Below are 20,827 nucleotides of genomic sequence, written 5' to 3'. Positions count from 1 at the left end.
ATACTTCCAAGTTTTGGTCAACATATGACAATCAGCAGTGAGGACGTAAATTTCAAAAACTTGGTAAAATGGTATAACATTCATGAATGAGTCGCGAAGTTAACACTAACTTATTAATCAAATTGGTCATCTTTGAAATAGTACCTCCGAATCCAGACCGTTCCTGCTACACGTTTCAACAACCCGCGATTTGAGTGCAGCGACGCAAGAAGATCCTCGGTTTACAAACAGGTACCTCTGGAGTAAACAAGACGGCAACCAACTTAATCCCAATGGAGAGGGAGAGAGAGAGTGGGAGGGAGAGGGAAGGTGGAATGAGTTCCATAAAGGGAATACCTGGTAGTGGCACCGTGATCTGGCAACGAGTGAAACGGGAATGGCTCCCTCTAAGTTAGTTAGGACTGGAATATTTATAAAGGAACGAGTGGGAGGAGGTGCGTTGGGAGGACGAGTGGGAGAGTGGCGGAAAGAGTGAGAGAGAGAGGAGGAAGAGAGAATGGGACACCCGGGAAGAGCGGAAGGAAGCGAGGGTTTGGGGATGGTGGAGGGCTGGGAAGTGGCAACGCAGAGGGGTCCGGAGAAGATAAGAGTGCGCGAGGGTGTGTAGCATGGGGTCGGAGGAGGGGGTCAAATTGAAGCACAGGGGATTTACACCCGAGTAGGATATGAGGGAATGGGATGCGAAGGGCACGGATTCGAGGAGAGTGTGGTGGGGATAAAGAGCGGCTGGGAGGAAGTGGAGAAGAATGGTTTTCGGGAGAGGTGGATGAGGATGAGGAGAAGGTGAAGGAATCTCTGAAGATGAGATTGGATCCGTGCCCAAAGACGGAAATTCCCGTGGTCGGATTCATCTTACTCGAGTAGGAAAACATTCTGGAGGAGGCTTTCTTCACTTTTTTTCACCTCAGCCTCTCCCTCCACATCCCCTTACTTCCCAATCCTTTCCCTTGGCTTAGTCTTTCAGGTGCGAGAATCGTATCAGACCTGCATGTCGTTCTTCACGTTCGCGGAACAAGTATTTCCTTGCAAAGGAAACTATTTTTTTCTTTCTCAGCCGCCGACGCACTCCCCAACTTGACTCCTTGGATGTAACCTATTTCCTTCCTCCTCTATTACACTTTTTCCACCCCCAGTATCCATCCAGTCTCTAGGATTTTTGAAAATTATTTCATTTTTTTCACGAATATCTTTTTGGGTGAGAGTGGTTTGTGCGCGTTTATTTATGTACTTATCCCCCCACCCGGGGCATAATATATTATACGCATATGTTGCGTGCATGTATGTGTATAAATAAATATCTCTTCGACCCTCTTCCGAAAGCGCAAGGATTACCTTTCCAAGATGGTGATTTCGGATTTTTTATTGAGTGGTTTCGCGCCTGAGAAACGCCTGGGAAAAAAATCCTATTCCAAAACTCGGCTGGCTCGAGGAAAAATCGCTACGGATCTGAAACTTCCCCAGAGATATTCCTCACTCTCCCTTCACCACTCTCCCCTGCAAACGCACCCTTCCCTTTTCTTGCTGCGTCGATGCATTAAGAAAAAAACCCCAGTCGTTGCCTCACGACTGAGGATCCCCCACGCACTTACTATCTCTTTATCGTGAAATAAGCGACTCATGAAGCGTCCTTCGGCCACACGATCACTGCTGATGTGCAAATTAATTCCATGCTCACCCTTTCTTTCTCTCAGGTAAAGAACTCTTTATTATTGAAGTCATCTATCCTATCATGAGATCAGTCGTTCCGAAATTCAAGAGGGCAAGGTCACTAGTTAATGTAAGGGTATGACCATACAGGCAGTCGCATCCATAGCAGTTACCCTGGGTACACCTTACCTATGTATGAGTGTATGCAACGGGTGGCAGTCTACCTGTGAATTGATATAAACTGATACCTTCATTCCCATTATAAAGAAATGGTGAATCTTATTAATCAATTAAAAGCAGATTCCATTGTCAAGTCAAATATTTTGTATTAACATAAAAAAGATCCCTTCATTCATTCTTTAGAGGCAATTAAAAAGAAATTGGCTAGCTACAACGTATATGATAGAGGTGAGTACGAAACCTATGCACGAGACGTCTCGTAAATCGAAGCGTGACTCCACTCGTTTCGAAGTGCAATGGATCTCGTTGATTTTATTCGATTTGTTCCGAAACCTAAGATATGACGAGCCACTAAGCATTTTCTAAGCTTCACTCAAACAAAGTAGTTTAGAGAAATGGATCATTCATGGACAAGAACCAAGAATTCACTCTGTAAATTACAGAGGATGCACTATTAATAGCGTAAGGTGCATAAAAGGTTGTTGCCCCCGTTTGATTTAATACCGCAAAAATAATGTGAATATGTATGAATAGAATTATTTGACATTTGTGATAAAACCATTTAAAATTAATCATTAAAAAAATGTTGCATCGATTTAGGTTTACAGTAAATAATTTGAATAGAGTTTAATTTCATGCTTCTAGAGTCAAGAGAACATATATCTTTCAACCCAAAAACCACTGCATTTCTCATAAGTACAGATGTACTGAAAGGATTAGTTGACTCGCAGGACTGCCGCTATTTTTCAACGGAGAACCCGAGTTTGCCTCAGTGTAACGCCTCTGGGCACACCCAGCTTACCTGAGCACACTCAGCAAGCTCTAGAATGACTTACAGACAAACAATAGCGGCTAACGTGAAGAAACTAGCCCTAATACCTAGATGTGTGAATTTAACACATGGTTGCGCTCAATAATATCTTAGCTTGTCAAATCAACGTTCAGGTCGTTTCTGTATTACTCAATTCATATTTGACTGTCGTGAAAACAATCAATTTCAGCACAATGTATATAACCCAACCATTGGATGTAAAATTGCGGACCCTGAGATGAATTTATTCATTAAAGATTAATTGGAAAGTAGGCGTGCTTCAATGTTTATTCAAATCACCCAATTCTTCTTAAAGGAGAAAATGACCAGTCTTTTTGACTGCCACGATACTCCTTTCTCACAAAGCCCGATTTATATCCATTAATTAAACCGTACGTTTCACCGGTATGCTCATAATATTTACTTTGCGGCGAGGATATTTTAAGGCCCTATCTCCCTCTGCAAGGAAATTTCCTGAATATTTACATGAATTCCCCAGGTTTTTCTCACACAACTTGTTTTCATAACTCTTAATGGTTTACCTGTATATTTAATGCAACGATAATGGATTCTTTGACGATGAATTTTCTATAGTTCACCAGAATGAAAGTTTTTTACACACTTCCCGACAAAAATGACTTTTTGCTAATATTTTAACTAATATCCGAAGTAAATTTGTACATTATCTACCGCAGGTCTGGTTAATAACACAGATTTATTCTGGAATTTAACGCTGTTTCACTTGAAAACAACAAAAAAATTAATTCTGTGACTTATTAAAATGACACAACTACGCAATTTTTCCAACGATCCTTTTCTATAAGCAAACATATTACTCATTCCACTTATCCCACATTCATTTCCACTTATCTAAGTTGCCTTTTATATTTTACCATTTGCCAGTTCATAGCATTTCCCCGATTTTGCTCCTCACAACCAAGGTGTTTGTCAGCTGGCTTGACTTTTGCACCGACGTCCAATGAATGGCACCCATATCCATACTGACTAAACAGAATGTTTTATATATGGATGACAAAGATAACCGTTTTATTTTGCCCTCATTCGAGGTCGGTTACTCACGGATCAACTCCACCGAACAACAGTTGCGAGGAACCGCCGAGAGATCAAGCGCGTAATAAGCCAAAACCAGGAAAAACTCATTAATGCACCATTCTGTGGAAACAGCGGTACTCAATCAAAACAAGATGGCGAAGAGAGATACAATACCGCAGCGATCGTTATTGGTTATCTCCCGGGGGTGTATCAGGTATTGGAGATTTTGTTCCCATCGTTGGATTCACCTCCAAATTAGAATTCGATGTGTTCCACGAAATTAGCTATTGTCTCTCCCCTTTTTTCCCAACATCGGGTATATTTTTCACTCGAGGGAATATATGAATGGGTAAAAAGCAAAGTTTATTATTTTCGACTATAAATGAATTTTATTAATAACTTCAACGGTAAAATAAATTTCAAAAATGTTGACGAGTATTCCAAAATATATTTAAAAACCACTACTTAAAATAAATGACACTATATTTTTCTTGAAATATCAAAAAAATAAATGTAACAATCATTGCTACAATGCTTTGTGAATAATTGGTTCAATTTATATCAACGACCAATATCTGATTTGAATTATAAACCAGGTGAGTAGCTTAATTATCGTAAATACATTTTTTAGATTCTCGCAATACATCTCGATATTTTAAAAGGAAAAAAATCACTAATGAACTAATATTACCACTAAAATTTTCATTCATATTCTCAAAATTATTAATGAAGAAAAGTTTTACAAATTACATCATTATTTTACGGATCTGGTTATTTAAATAAGTGAAAGAGAGATATTTAATTCTAATAATATAACAGTATTTGTCTTTTGGTTATATTATTTACAATTACGCCTTTTTCAATGAATAAATCTCGAAACAGTGTAGTAAGAGTTAATTACTTTACTAACGCAAAAATAGGAAACATAGTAATTATATAACTTTGAGGATTAATATTCACACCCCCGGTCGTGATTAGTAACATATTTGACAACTCAAACAATGAAAATCATTAGTGGCTGCTTTGACTGCCAGTCAATCATAAATATCCTTATGAGCATTTAGGCGGAAAGAAAATTCAGCGCAATACCAAATTAATATATTAACAATAATATTTAATTATAAGTGCCCCAGTAATATTTTTTCGACGTCAATTCGTAAAAAGTGAACGTGCCGTGCCTGGTAGGCCAAAATCGTCTCACACACATGCTGTTATCTGCTAAGGGTTTTAGTGTAATATTTATAAGTCGGTATAACTACTTGAACAATAAATTATGATAAATATTGACTTTTTCCCAGCAATATTTACTCGCAATTGGCTACCTAGTGATCATTGTTTGGCCCCGCTTTTAAGCTGCACGGCAGCCAGCGTCTTCAGGACCAAAATAATTGTTGCTGCTGGTTCCGCCGTCTCTTTCTCTTTCCGACCTTTCCCTTTGTCGGCGTCGGCTCCTGGCGACGGCTATTTTTGTTTGTGTTTACGCGGCCTTGTCACTAATTACTTTCACTTTCTCGCTGTTGGCCTCGGAAGTAATCATAGTGCCATTCATTTTTGCCCACGGAGAGACATTTCGACGGGCAAAACAGGAAGAAATCAGATTTCTCGTCTGACATCGGTTGGCTACCTCGGATTGTAATGGTCAAACGTGTTGTGAGCGTAAAATACAATTGCATAATTGCATATCTTGAAAAACTATTGTTTATTTTCTTATTCGTTGGACTCGCTGACGAGGAGCATCGCCGTCTAACATAGAGGTCATAATTTCAATTCCCTTCATAGGTAGGTCTCTCTCCAGCTAGGAGAAGGAAACTCACTTGCATTGCGCTGTGATAGCATGTAATTAAGCTGACGTACAAGGTCAAAAATGGTGGTTTTCGGATTACTTGGAGATGCGTAAAAATATTTTCGCACTCCAACTCAACAATGTGTTTGTTTAGTCTGAATTAACTTCCGGAATACTTCGCTTTTTAGACCATTGCCACCTCTGCCGCAATGTATGGAATCCACTGGTATAGTAGGCATGGGTTGTCTCTCCCTAACAGATGACTGATTTTAAGTTTATATATACAACCATGTAGGCATCGCTTGCTCTTTGTAGCGTCCATCCTTTTCGTAATTTCACCCCGAAGAGGATATTCTCTTAAAACGGGGTTTCCGTTATATTCTGTTAATTTATTCAGAGTATATTCTTCTTTCACTTTGTAACATGTTATAACGGAAATTAAAACTTTTAAATCGACAAAAAATCGGCACGGCAAAAAATGGCAATACAAGAAGGTGGAATAAGAGAGCACTTAATTTTCACCGGAAAATCCACGAAACAAACTTAAAACAAACTTTGTGTCCCTCTACGGCCATGCATGTATCAATACTAAAAATTCACCGTAGACCTATCGACTGGATGAAAATTAATAATATCACTTCAATGTTAGGCTAAATATGCCATGAACTAGTCGTAATTTTATATCGTACGTACTTTATTTGCAAAAATAAAGTACGTACGTGGCAAAAATTTATTTAAAGCTTTTTGTCCATATCGTATTTATAGTTTCTTATTTTTTATGTTTTTATCGGTGTGGATATTTCATGTATCCAGCTGTGTCAGAAGAGGTATATTGAAGACGTTATCAATGAAGAATATCGACCTGTAGTAACTATATTTTTCAATGTATGGGAAAAGTTATATGCCACTTCTATAAATATTTTCAAGTGTGATGGCTTCCTGACTATGAGCGAATTGCTATTCTTAGGAGTGATGGGTTCGATTTCCGTTGTAGACGCACGACGCTCCCATTCTATCCCACGCTGTGATTTTTCGGATTGCAGTTCTTCCTGAGAAATCCCAGGAGATAAAGATTAAGGAGCAGCCCTTCCTACTCTGATGTGTGTATTTCAAACCCGGCAGGCTTGGAACGTGCGAACTCTTTCCTCATTTATCCAACTAACCTTGGTGTTGATAACTGAAGTTTTATACCTTTTTTATGCTCATTTTTCCTCATCTTAATTCAACCATGGAGAAGCATTCCTGCATGATTCCTAGGAAAGCTGGCCGCTTACTAATTTGCCGAGCGCCCATCCGTTCTAAGTGCTTTGAGAGAGGGTGAGACACTAAGCCGTGCAATTTGAGAGGATCACGGCTCTCGTCGATGGGAAGAGCGGGAGCCACTTCCCTTCAACGGTGAGCGCGTTAATCAATTGGCGGCCCAGGGTCCTCTGCCGTCCGCCCGCCCCAGAGCCCACCCTCCCCCACCCGCTATTTGACCGCCGCGTATCCCCCAACCACCTCCCACCACCCTCCGACGTCCGCCGACGCATCAACCGGGGACACCCTCCAAAGCGGGCCAGCCTTAATCCTCCGCCGCAAACCGCTGGCAAAAGCACCGCACCCACCTCTCCTTTCCAGCCGGGGCTTTTGCTCGTTGGATGCGCCCACCCAAGTGACCCAGATGACACGCGCGCGAGGATAAGGGGATCCTCCCACCATCTCTCCGACCCCACATCTCCCTCCTCCCCCGCGTTAAATACTACCGGCAAGGGAGACACTTGAAGTCCAGAAGCCACAATATTGGTCCCGCGCAACGAGCCGCCCCACGACACGGACCAACCAACCCGGGAAACAAATAAAGGAGTCCCGATGCGCGCTACCCAAATGCACGCCAACGCGTCAGACTTTACTATTTAACGAGACCCATGGTCCGGGATCAGGGAAGGAAGCGGGAAATGTATTTGACGCACGTTGCTGTGTATACAAAATACATCTTGTGGTGACTTGATATTTTAAAATAGGGCTAAAATTCGAGAGCCGTAGACATATTGCGTCTCTTCCAAGGTAGTTGCTGATGCTTCTTAGATATTTGAAACAAAGGGATGCTAAATTCTCTCACAAAGAGATTCTCCGGTTAAGGGACTCCACTTATTACGTGTGTATGTTAACTTAGGTATACCTACCCCTGGGAACATACTGGAAGTATTTTTTTCCGCTGTACGATAGTTTAACTGAGTGTAAAAATCAAAGTTTACATGGGAAAAATATTGTATTCGTGATCGCAACATACCCTCTTTGAGCTTAAATATATTATCTACTGTCAAAACTTAATGGTTGATTCCAATTATGATTTACTGAGATAAAATGCCATAAGTTTTTCCTTATGTGCTAATTTTTATTCGCTAATCAATTCTAAAATTTGAAAACTGCTAGCTATGGATTTCTGGAATCCTATTAAAATTGAAGGGAAATATTTCTTGGAAAAGAATTGTGATCTAAAGTCTGGCGATAATCTGATTTCGAATATTCTTCGACCATGCTACTCTTTAAGGCTTTTCAATACCCCTACGTTGAATGCTACCCCAACGATCAAGAAGTTGCGCAGAGATGACTGGAAATATATACCTATTTTTTCACTAGTAAAATTCCTCGCTTATTTAGCATTTCGAGATTAGTTCTGCTTCAAGTGTTGGTAAATACATTTATAAAAATTTAATCATAATTGCCATCGAATTTCAATGGAAGAAAAACTATAAGTCAAGGTAATGTTTGCTGTTTTTTTACGATTTGTTTCCATAAATCTATTAATAGAGCTCCAACCAACCAAAGATGAATGGAAACCGTAGAGACAAAGGAAGTGCAGAGGCTATAGCACAAAATCTATTTTGTATGATTTAATGTATTGTTGGGTGATTTATGCATTATAAAGTGAAAATTCCCCGACAAAATTCTCTTGTTCAAAGCTTATTAATATTTATATCCGACTCGAGGGTAAATAATCCCTAATTTATTTTATATAATAGGTTATAATTTAAAATCTCCGAAAGATTCAGCAGCAGTACTTGGAAAAGTTGAGATTGGATACAAATTATGAACTCAAAATTGAATTCCAAATACTTGGATAATTCCAAGTCAAATTACCTTTTTTAATGAAACAACCAGCGTATTCTGAATAAAAAATTAAAAGGAAAACGCCTTTTAGGCATTGATTTACTTAAGGTTGTGTCACCAGCTCAGGTTTCTCATACCTTACGTTTCAATGACTTTACTTTCCTTTTCACCTTAGACACTTAAGGGCGATGGCATGTTTAACCTTTGCTAATTGGCATGCGGTAACCTAAGACAAGACTTCACATGAATTGCAGACCAGTAAATTATTGCCATTATACACCCGAAATTGGAGACTTTCGTGCGGTTCCAAATTCCGAAAGAGGCTCAGAGTTTACTGTTATACTTAAATACACTTGAACGCCTGAAAAAGCACGTGGAATAAAACTAAATGCGTGAAAAAAGTCTTAAATTGAAAATTAAAATCCCGCATTTATTTTAAATCGAATAAATTTTAAAGTCAAAGTTATGAGGAATCAATTGAAAATTATTTTCGGCTGGAATGCTAAACGGCCGATGTGTCATTTTGAATCAAATATACCCTCAGTCAGAAAAATTAAAACACATAATTAGAAAACCTAGGAAGGATTATGGAGGGTACTTACCGATGACCGTAAGGTTGATCTTGAGGTTCCTCGTGGGCGAATTGCGGAAGTCGACGCGGCACCTGTACACGCCCTCGTCCTCGAGGGTCAGATCATCGACCATAAGCTGAGCGGGCGTGGTCGCAGTACGGAAGAAGGCCCGCGTACCGAACGCAGATGGAGCCGACCACAGTTTTGCCTGCCCGAACTGCCGCCCGCGCACGTCGAAGCTGGTGGAGAGAGAGAGAGAGAGAAACAGCAAGGCGTTAGACAAAAGGACCCACAAGGCATCTAGCATCAACCACCGTGACGAACCCAGTGGGTTGGTTTGAGAGGTGCGAGCGAAGCTCGCCTCTTACTAATCCCTGTTAAGTTCACAGAAGAGGGTTTGAGGGAGGTTCCTTTCGGATGCGGTTTTCCCTCAAACTTCTCTAAACCGAAAGATTTTATGGCTCAAGTTTGGCTGCGAGTTGTGTTTGAGCATAGGACTTCAGTCGGTAAATGAGCACTGGAATACCAATCGGAATATCACGCCAGTTTTAAACGATAGAATAAACGGGAAGAAGCATGCACAAGAGTTTTTTAAAGGATGAAGGTGAAATTCATCACCACTACAAAATATCATACTTATCCAAAGAATAACTCATGCAAAGTCCCCTTGATTGTATGCACGCCACCAACCGCGAGTACGAAAAACTTAATTTCAAGTGGTTACGCGTTAATTTCTTTGGAGTGAACAGGCTCGTTTTTTCTAACATATCCGTAGTGCAATTAACCGATCGGCTTCAAGCGTAAAGCATCTGTAATTTATATGAAACCAGTGTTTGGATCTTGGCATGGAGGTATTTCGGGATTGAAAGTCAATATACTAAAAACGGTGCGAAAGGGAAAATGGGGCAGGAGGCACATTGGAAATGGGGATGCGATATCGGCAATGCTGCGAAAACAAGTAGGAAAGATGATTTTAATCGAATCGAGTTTCACCGAGAGAATACTGGTGTAAAGGAATAACTGCCTGTTGAAAAGAGTGGCATTTAAACCCGCGGTTGACGCTTCTATTTAAAGGGACTTTGGAAGACTAAATAGCATTTTAGAATAAAACACTATTGTGTTCCATATTTTGCGTAACAAATTGTGAGTGAAAATATTCTGGAAAGTTATGAAAAGGAGTAAATATGCATTTTAAATTTATGATAATAAATTATCATAAAGAAAGTGTTCAAATTTTATACGAGACATTGTGAAACACAACATAAATTGATATTCGTAAGGACGTTTATTTAAGAAGACGGAGGAGAAATTTAGTAGTCCATGCGTGCTGTAAGTAATTCAAATTTAAAAAAATATTGGGGAAGCAGAAGTGACACATTAGACTATAGTAGAAAAATTTTAATGATATTATCATTTAGTTCTAAATGAAATCAGAGTGGAGGTAGCAAGCACCTTAGTACAAAGTTTGATATCTAACAAAAATGAATTAAAACTCTCGGTGAAATCTGAATAAATACGAAAAATATTTAATTGATAAAGCAAAAACTATGTGTTTAAAAAATAGGCTAGGCAAAAACTCTGGAATTAACAAATACCAGAGAAAAACACAGGTTTTCGTGCAAGTAAATATTTAATCGAAACTATAGCTTCCCAGATGGACGCGTTCAATAGCGGTGTTACTGTCAAGTACATTGAATAACCTAACTATACTTTAAAATTTCAAAATCGAAAGCACTTCTGCAATTTACAAATCCAAGAATGAAAACTGAAAAATCCGTATCAAAAACTGAAACGACACGTGTCAGCCTATTTCAAAGGATCGATATAAAAGTTTTAACCTGAGGCCAAAAGTCGTCACTAATTCAGATAACAGTAGTTGAAGAGGAAATATTGCTTCACTCTAAGTGTAGCATCTCACCAAGGTGCAGGACGCGGAAAAATCATCTGATGCGGAGTTTTTCCGTGTTTGCATAGCGCCCCTGTGGTTATCTGCGGATATTGACGCCCGTCTCCTCGACATGCACCGCCAAACAAAATACATGCACTCCATCAACTCAGGTTGTTGTGCAAGACCTAGTTTTTCCCACGGAGCGATTTCCTATCAGCAGACCGCGCGGAAGACAAACCAATATCCGCATCCATTACAAGCATTCGCGAAGACATTAAATTTACCCGCTCTGATTGCTGGATTTCCCTCTCGTGCATCCGCGAGGGAAAAAGCACACGATCCGTGGCTACCCTTCTCCTCAGAACAGAACTACCAAAGCGACGAAAAAACACGTTCCCCGACAATTACGGAATCCACGTTAGTTGTCACATTAAAATTTTCTTTTTTTTTCAATGTGTAATCGGAAGAGAATAGTAGTTGCGGACGATATTTGGCTACACCAGTAAAAACTACGTACTCGAGGAACTAAGAAAAACCATAATTGTTACGAAAAAATAAGCCCTTCACTGCATTCCCAAATAAGGCATAAGAACGTCACCTCTAGCTGGTTATAACAAACAGATAAATGAACGAAATAATATATTTATGAACGAAATAATAAATATCTTATGTATTCTACGGAATGAAGCAAAACTTAACAATTTACTTAAACTACATTTATTGTACCCTAAACCTGTACTTGTCCAACAACGACATAGTTATTCATTTAACAATAGTTTTACTTCCCTTATTTTAATTCATTAAATAGTAGATTCATAAAGGATCTCAGTTTTTCCCGGCGTATTATATTCAGGAAGTTCTCTCGGGTTTCCCACCGGGTCAGCGTGGTGTGCACCGACGTTTCGACGGCTAACTCTGCCATCGTCTTCAGGGTGAAGTGCAGAGCAATGAATTCGCCATGTATTTATACCCTGTCGTAGGGTCAGGTGTCCTCCGATTGGTCCGATGTGTTCCCAAGGCACTTGGGAACACATCGGACCAATCGGAGGACACCTGACCCTACGACAGGGTATAAATACATGGCGAATTCATTGCTCTGCACTTCACCCTGAAGACGATGGCAGAGTTAGCCGTCGAAACGTCGGTGCACACCACGCTGACCCGGTGGGAAACCCGAGAGAACTTCCTGAGTAGATTCATAACTTTGCATAGGCACAGGAGTTTCAATAAAGATTTTCTTGGGAACACAACGATTTATCTGTAGTGAGTAACGTACTATTTTTCACCTTAGAATTCGTGCCTTGGACCCTTACCCGTCTCCAATTTACGTAGTTTCAACAATAAACACCAATTTTGAAAGTCCATTTCCAGTATTTTCCATATTATACCTACGATATTGTGGATATGTATCTCAATTTTTTGTATTTTAACAATTATCTCGGTAAATTCATATTTTGTGCACAATTTAATTTAATCTATGGACATTGCATCGAGCAAAGAAAAATTCTCCATTTACTTTCCCGATAATGCGATAATGGTAAGTAAACTTCCACAGCGAGATTAGTTTCCTTTCAAATATTTCTTTTATGTACCACACTCCACAAATATTCGCGATTTATGGAAAAACCTTGCATCTCTTTTATTAATTGTGCCGAAAAACCTATCGCTTGTCACCCTCAAAGCTATCTTTTAAGGCATGCCAGTCCATATTTTTGGAATTGCTGGACATTTACCTTGAAAATATGACATAATCCACAGATTAATCATACCATCTTGGTGATATGACAATTTTAATTAAATCAATTTTTTTCGGCAGCATTTCTCAGTTCAGACTTAATTGTAACCACATATCTTAGGTGGAATCAACGCAAATAGTCGAGTAGTGATTTTCTTTTCATCAAAACGAAATGTCAAAATTAATAATTGTTCCAAAAATTTTAGAGATAACTTATTATTTCAATAGTTTTCTTGTCAAAAACCCCCGACACACGCCCTTGCGGGGTATTATGTAGATTGAAAATTTTATTGGTATAGTTTCAAAGGCTTTTACATTACAAGTTCGGCACCTTTGATTGTTCTCATTTTTTGGTACTTTATTTTATAATATAACGGCCACTGCCAAAAATATTTGAGGTTACGTTCCTGCATTGTAGAAAGAAATGATCTTCTCGGTTTTTTTCCGTAGAGTTTCATTAATATCGATCAAAGGAGATATTCCTAATTAACCTTTGTTTCATTAATTTTATTCGGTGTTCCGTAATCCACAACAAGGAGATCAGTGAAAACGGCAAAAATAGAAAACATCTAGAAATATTACATTGAAAATATAATTATTACACGTAATACCAAAAAAGGTAAGCTATTCTGTTAAAAATGTTAACATTACCATTGCTGGTAGCTTTGAATAATTTACTAATTTTAAGCATTGACGACCCCCTGTCGAGTCCTAATACACCCAATTAGACCTACGGAACGCCAAATTCACATAAAATGGTAATTAAGAGACTTTTCATCTTGAAAAGTCTCTTAATTACCATTAATTGCCACAAAATTCACTCACTCGGTGCGTCTTAAGTTAAAGAAACGGATGAGCAAATACAATTGATACAATTTTGATTGGAGGAAAAAACCATTCAAAAGAGAGGAGGCATTTTTTATCCGTGAAATCTGATGACCCTATCACGATTTTTCAAATTGGCTCTCACCTAATATCTTTTGACAAATTGAAAGTGTTATCTATGCGGTGATTTTGGATTGGATCGAATAAAATATCATTTGGCTCACAATATGACTTGCCGAGACTTAACTTTCAACCTTCATGGAACCGGATGAATGGAGTTTTAGAAGCGACGAATTCATAGATCACAACACAAGACGTAGCTTCTCATTTCATTCCTTAGAGTTTACACCATTAACACCATGCATGGTAGAGTCTAGAAATGCAATTAATCCATAAATTACTATTGTACTGCAATTCATGAAGCATTAGGAAAACTCGTTTAATTTATAGCACACGAGTGGGAATACTCGAGGCACAACCGTGAGTCGGAAACACCAGTGGAGATGCTCTGATTTTAATTCGCAATTGTTCCCCGGAGGCTGTCTCAGCGTAAGTCACTGAAAAGTGGATATGAAGGAGTAGAGGGAAGGTAGAAAAGGAAACTGATACGTCCGTGAATAATTATATGCATGGAAGGATACATACTCTCATGCATGTTGCAAATAAATTACGAAATATTTTATTCGCACTTTCAAAGAATGATGACAGTTCCTGTTAGAAACTCTCTCAACTTCTAATTCGTACGTAATTGTACTCGCTACCTTATACTATATTATGCGCTTTTAAAATTCAAATTACAGTATTTCTGTTGGTAACTATTACTATATAGAATTTCCTCACAGTAGTTTGACTAGTAAAAATATTCGTACCATTGCGTAAAATGCAGCACTTGGAAGCAATATGAAATTCAAAGCGTACGAGTTTCATATGGGCGATAAAAGTTTCAATGGGTATTGCTGTTTCAATAATCAAAATGCAATGCACGCGAAGACGAAACTTCATCTCTTTCTCATGCTTAGAACGTACTTAAAATGAATTAAATAATACAACTATGCACTTCTGTGATATCGTTGTCAATGCCATCACACATACCTGTACTAACTAATGGTGTCCCTAACGGCAGTGAGACGTTCTAAAATAAAATATTACATATTAAATAAAATGACTACAACTTCATTTGCTCAAATATCCCCTTCAAAACATTCACTGAAATGTGACTTAAATTTGTTTTACGAAGAGTGATATATTAAACTGAAAATATGGAGTGCAATTGTGGAATTGGGATATCTCCCCAACCCTCTTTTGCACCAACTATTCACTCCTGCATATAAAGTGTGGCGTTAGCGTAGCATAAGTCTGTGGCTTAGTTTATTTCTAGTAACAGTGGGTGCGAGAGACTGACAAATTAGCAAAATTGAACTAAAGATAAAATTAATGTCAACAATAATAAATTATCAATAAAACAATTTTTGACAAATATACTGTTTCTGCAATATGTGAGAACATTTGTTTCAATTCAACAATTACGGAGGAAATAAAATACCTTCGAGAATTTCTGCCCGAGCTAAAAAAAATATATAAAATCAGTTATAGACCATTCCCAGAGAGTTCAAATTGCATACATGAAAACGAAAATGATGACTATGTAGGCGCTACTTTTGAGCTTAGAAATAAAACATCGACCAATTTGATAGGAAGTGAGGCGAAGCACGATTAATAATTAATGAAAGAGGATTACAGTAAAAAGCTTCCGAGATCTGAGTTTTCCAGGGAATAATGACCGATGACGAAAGGAGGAAAACATGCAGCATAGCGATAGGTATGGCATTAGAAGAGAGAAACTTCTTTGGCGCATAATACAAAGCAAACATTAAAGGAGGAGATATCATACGGTAGAACAAGTAGTTGAAGGCTGCGAAAAAAGAAAATACGACAGCCAAGAGTGAGGAAAAGAATTGGCAGTTAGGGCGACACGAACCAGGTTAGAAATCATGAAAAACCAAAGAAGGATTTAGCTAAGAAAACACATACGTCGATTTTGTGGTGAAATGCCGGAGTCAACGGCGCTCAGTGTTAATTTTCATGGACCGTCCAAAACATTCCTCTAATCGGTAGAATGCTTGCAATGAATGCATGCAGTTTCGCACTGCGAGTTAGCCTAGAAATAAAATACGCGAAAAAGCGCCAATTTGCGAGAACGTCCCGGAGGAGAGTCACCGACAAAATTGCTCTCGTGCCCTCCTCCCGCACTCACACACACACACACACACACACACACACACACACACACACACACACACACACTCCTCTGGTGCGTGCACTTGCCCCCTGGGCGCGCGCGTGGGCGCTCTTTTGGGCGTGTGGGGGGGGGGCACGTGGGGCGAAGGAAGCAGCGACGGAAGAGAGCGGAGGCATGATGCAAGGGGGGCGGCGAGTGAGGGCGCGGATAGGGAAGGCAATCTCCACGGATGCCGACGCGCCGTGCACCATACATACAAATTACTTCATTATTCCCCCTCACGCTCACATCCTCCCCACCCCTCGCCTAACCATACAACCCCTCCCCCACAAACACACCCGCGCTAGATTACCTTACATCCCCCGCAAACGGGTCAGGGATGAGAGTATTGTGTGGCCTGCGAAGAGAAAGGTAGTACGGCGTGGTGAGGATGCAGGGGGAAGGGAGAGGATGCGAGGGTGAGCAGGGGTGGATGCCCGAGTTCCGCAGATAGGTGGACTGTTTTTTTTTAGGGAAATGCGTTTGGGTAGGAGAGGGGAGAGGGAAAAGAATGGATAAATGGAAGACGTGATAGGAAGAGGTGAAGAAATAGAGATCGATTCCGTGATTACGTCTTATTTGTTTGCAGGAGTAGGCCGCGACTCCGGAGGAGAACGTATACCTTAATTGAAAAAGAAGAATAAATGAAATACGCTTTACGCGAGGCAAGATTGATATGAAGCGATCGTCTACAAAAGCCTCCCATCATTCCATTCCAGCTTCCCCGTCCATCGTTCCTCGAAACCACACACAAAAACCTTTGGAGCGTCCCCACCGATCGCAATCACTTGACGTACCGCAGAAGCTCTCATTCTCGGGGCGATAGACACGCAATCGATATTCCCCTTGCACTTCCCTCCCTCCCCTTTCCTTTCTTTGCCCTCAAACAAGGAGCATGGGGCCGTGGGTAGACTTCATGGCAGATATGTTCCGCGGTCTATTTGGCGGAGCGACGTTTTAATAAAAAATCAGTCCCCTTGGGCACGCTCTGCAATCATCAATCCGTCTGACGCAGATATTGATTTAAAATGGGTCAGAAAGCTTCCATCTATAACAAATCCCTTTTACTCGAAAGATGTGAGTTTCATAATAACAGACAGGTAATCGTCGGCATTCACAATGGAATCAGATTAGTGGGATGGCTAGAGCTTTTGATACATTTCACACCCGAGGGTTCTAGTTCAATTTCACGTCTTTGGGGACTTCTCATCGTTAACTCCAAATTCTAACGGCGTGTTTCCACGATAGGGAACTGGTGTGACGGTCACTGTTCGTAGCTGAAACCATCAATCCGCGTATATCTTGGAACATTCTTTAAAAGATATCTGATTGGTAACAAGTTTCCCTCATTTCTTCATCTCACCCTAATCTGAATGACATAGGTATCCAGAAAATCATAAATTATCTAAGCGGGGTTTTGTGTTCTGCAGAGGAAATACAATTCCTGCGTCTCTCATTATAAAACACATATTATTTGTCCAAAAAGTCAATTTTTATGATTTCTATAAAGCATACCATTATTGCTCGTAATTTTAACAAGGTCACCTTGGACTTCTGGAGTAGACAGTATGATCGCTATTAATTTGTGAGGTTTCGATATTACTTTTATCTTTAAAATAGTTAGTCAGGTATTATACATGTATTATAAATGTATCAACCAGTCGCAACTTTTTAAGAACAGTTTTCACAGCTTTTCCAATATATCCTCAAAAAAAAGTTCTACAGAGGCTTCTAGGAAATATTTAAGCGTGAGACTTTTTTATTTATATATGTACCCTGCAAAGCATCGCTAGGGTGTGTGGCAGGGGGTGACTACTCACCAGACTAATTTTTACCCGAACATGAACATGACCCTACCGCGGTCGAACAATGTTATTATGATCTTTTATTGTTCGTGGAAAAAAATAACTTCTTACATCTATCTGTTCTACACTTCATCTCACTAATTCTATTGACATGATCTCTCCTAGCGTAGTAAGATGGGGGTAGATTAAGTTCCAGGTTTCCTTCATTCAATCCATTGATGTGAAAATGAAAAATTTAAGAATAAAGCACATTCAGAATACACTTAGCTTACATTGTCAAACGTACAGGTATCAACTGGGTTATGGTTCGGAAAGCGTTTGATGCTCAATTAAAAGTCCTCACTCTAAAAGAATTTATGTACGAGCATTTTACAGACCACCAGTCGACAGAGACAATTCAATACTAGAATTAGATCAGCAAATTAAAGGTTTCTCAACCCAACACAATGATCGCGAAGATATAATCGCTGGAGATTTCAATGCCCCATCTATTGACTGGAGGACCTACATTTATAGTTTTAAAACGGGCGGTAAAGACAAAGATATCTGCGAATCAGGATTGACTTCTTTTACGTTGAACTCGTTGAATCAATTTGTCACTTAACCAACTAGGGGCGATAATACTGACTAGTTAGCAACGAATATTCCCGAAAAGGTCTTTACTATAGAAACTTTAAAAGGAATTACTTGGACTTCGGGCAGTAAATGCTAAGTTTTCGCTACATGGGGTCTGAAATAATTAGCCTCATCGGAAATTTTACTTGTTTAAAGAATGGCACAACAATAGCTTAAGGTGCGCTCTACAGAATAAATTTGCAAGTTTACAGAGGGACAGTAATCACCCTAATATTGAGGATACGAGGAATCACTATCTTAAGATCACGCGCTCAGCTGCTAACACGTTCATTCCCAGTAAATTTTTAAAGGATAACACGAAACCTAGATGATGCAGCGCAGATGAAAAAATGGCATTACAACGTATAAGGCTATGTCACGGCAAGATCACAAATATTAGGCATGAATTCTCCGATGTCAAAAATAATGAGATCACTTATGATTATAAGATATCCAGGGCGAATGTCAAGAATGAACTTCGGAAAGCGTCTAGTGAACTCAAAGGGAAAAAGCGGAAAATTTGAAAGAGAATCCAAAATGATTTTGGTCATACCTCAGAGAGGTTCAGGGAAAGAAGTCAAATTTTAACTCCATCAAAAATGATAAAGGCGAAAGAGTAACCAGAAGTTTGGAAAAGGCTAACTTATTAAACTCCTTCTTTTAAAGCGTCTTCACCAATATCTCACAGAATACCACCGATAGCTGACCAATTTGTGCCGGTCAACAAATGACCAACATTGAAATCTCATTTAATGGAATAGACTATGCTGAAAAATATTAGGCCTAATAAATCCTCCGGTCCCGATGAAATAAACGCTCATATACATATTTAAGGAGCTAGCTTCGTAAATGGCGCCGTATCTAGAAATAATATCGAAGAAGTCGTTGGTAGATCACGAGGTTTCCAGAGAAACGGCTAACGTAACACCAATATTTGAAAACGATGACAAGGAGGAACCGAGCAATTAAAGACCTATTTCCCTCGCATACAATTCGTGCAAGATTATGAAGCATATAGTTACTATTTCGATCGTGAGACACCTCAATAATCAGAAATTATTAATGAAAAATCAGCACTGTTGCCAAAAAGGTAGATCCTGCGAGACACAACTTGTGCTTTTTGTTAATATTCTTATTTCACGAGAGAGCAATCTTCCAGCGGACGCGAGTTTTTTAGATTTTAAGAAAGCCTTCGAAAAAGAACGTCATAGTAAACTACTTGCAAAGCTAAAAGTATACGGCATAGAAAAAATGATACATTGAGATAGCTCAAATGCAGTACAAGTTACTTCAGCTATTAGATTCAAGTGTTATCGGACCTCTTTTAATCCTAGTTTACGGTAACGACATTGATTCCGTAATTACTAGTCAGATACGTTTATTTGCCGCATAAGCAGTAGTTTACCGTGATATCCACGATCCTGAGGACACAGCAGCTTTGTAATATGACTTTAATGCTATACCACGCTAGTGAAAAAATTGGCAATCAGAATTAAAATTAAAAGAGTGTGTAATCCTAAATTGTTGAAAAAAGAGTAATTCCCACCCAAACGCCTACTATATTAGGAATACCAAAATGGAAGGTGTAGAATTAATTAAATACCTAGGCATAACCCTCACTCACGATCTCTCCTGGGTGAAACACATACGGGGAATATGTGGACAAGCTAACACAAAATTAGGATTTATTAGAAGAGTACTTGGTAAATGTGATGAAAAGGTCAAAGAGAAATATTATCTGCCATTGGTTAGGCCTCACTTGGAATATGCTTCAAGTATATGGGATGCTCACGAAGTTGGATTAATTGCAGAAAGGGAACGCATGCAGCGTAGATTTGTAAAACGTTGCCATGACGATCTTGGTAGCGTTTCCAAAAAAAATAGAGTAGCTGGGCTGGGGATCACTCACGGAGCGAAGGTTAAATTACAGATAGAAGCTCTAGCATAAGTGGGAAGGAGTTCTCTTTAGCAGTCATGTTAATAAAATCAGCGAGATTAATTGTAGAACAAATTTTAACGATCATTTTTTCCAAAAACGATAGGGGATCATTGTTCGACCGCGGTAGGGTCACATTCCGGTAAAATTATTCTGGTGTGTATTCACCCCTTTCCACACACCCTACTGGTGGCTTGCAGGTTATATAAATTAAAAAAAACGGTGATTCACGCTTGTCATGAAGGATATGATACTGAACGCCACAGATTACCTGCAATTGTAATCAGTAGTCGTGGTGACCCGGTAACAGTGTAGACACATGCTTTAGTGAAACTTAGTGAATAGTACGAAGGAAGAAAATACAAAAAGAATGTATGCGGAATGTATGCAGAATGTATGAGTTACTATCCTATACTATATTGAAGGACATTTTTATACAAGGCCTTGTATAACATGAGCGAGGCGTGTCGATTAGTGGTTCGTCTGCGGTTTCATTGAGCCTGGGTATCTGGGATTTTTATTTCTACACACAAATATGTAGCACAGGTGGAAACTCGATGGTGAAATTATTAAAAAAACGCCAAGCGTGCATTTTTCGCTTACGAT

The 20,827-nt window shown here is 39.3% G+C and overlaps 1 protein-coding gene across 1 annotated transcript in view; it reads right to left on the bottom strand.

The window, feature by feature from the left end:
- LOC139698581 (neural cell adhesion molecule 2-like) overlaps nucleotides 1-20,827 on the bottom strand; it is a 555,474-nt gene that overhangs the window by 410,922 nt on the left and 123,725 nt on the right. The window contains exon 3 of the mRNA XM_071597424.1: nucleotides 9,170-9,378. Within this exon, the coding sequence (XP_071453525.1) occupies nucleotides 9,170-9,378 (209 nt within the window). The remainder of the gene's footprint in view (nucleotides 1-9,169; nucleotides 9,379-20,827) is intronic.

Source organism: Hetaerina americana, unplaced genomic scaffold (genome assembly GCF_022747635.1).
Source record: "Hetaerina americana unplaced genomic scaffold, ioHetAmer1.1.p SCAF_9, whole genome shotgun sequence".
In the NCBI taxonomy this organism is placed as follows: domain Eukaryota; kingdom Metazoa; phylum Arthropoda; class Insecta; order Odonata; family Calopterygidae; genus Hetaerina; species Hetaerina americana.
Note: the sequence above shows the minus strand (reverse complement) of the source record. Positions and strands in the feature narration are given on the sequence as shown.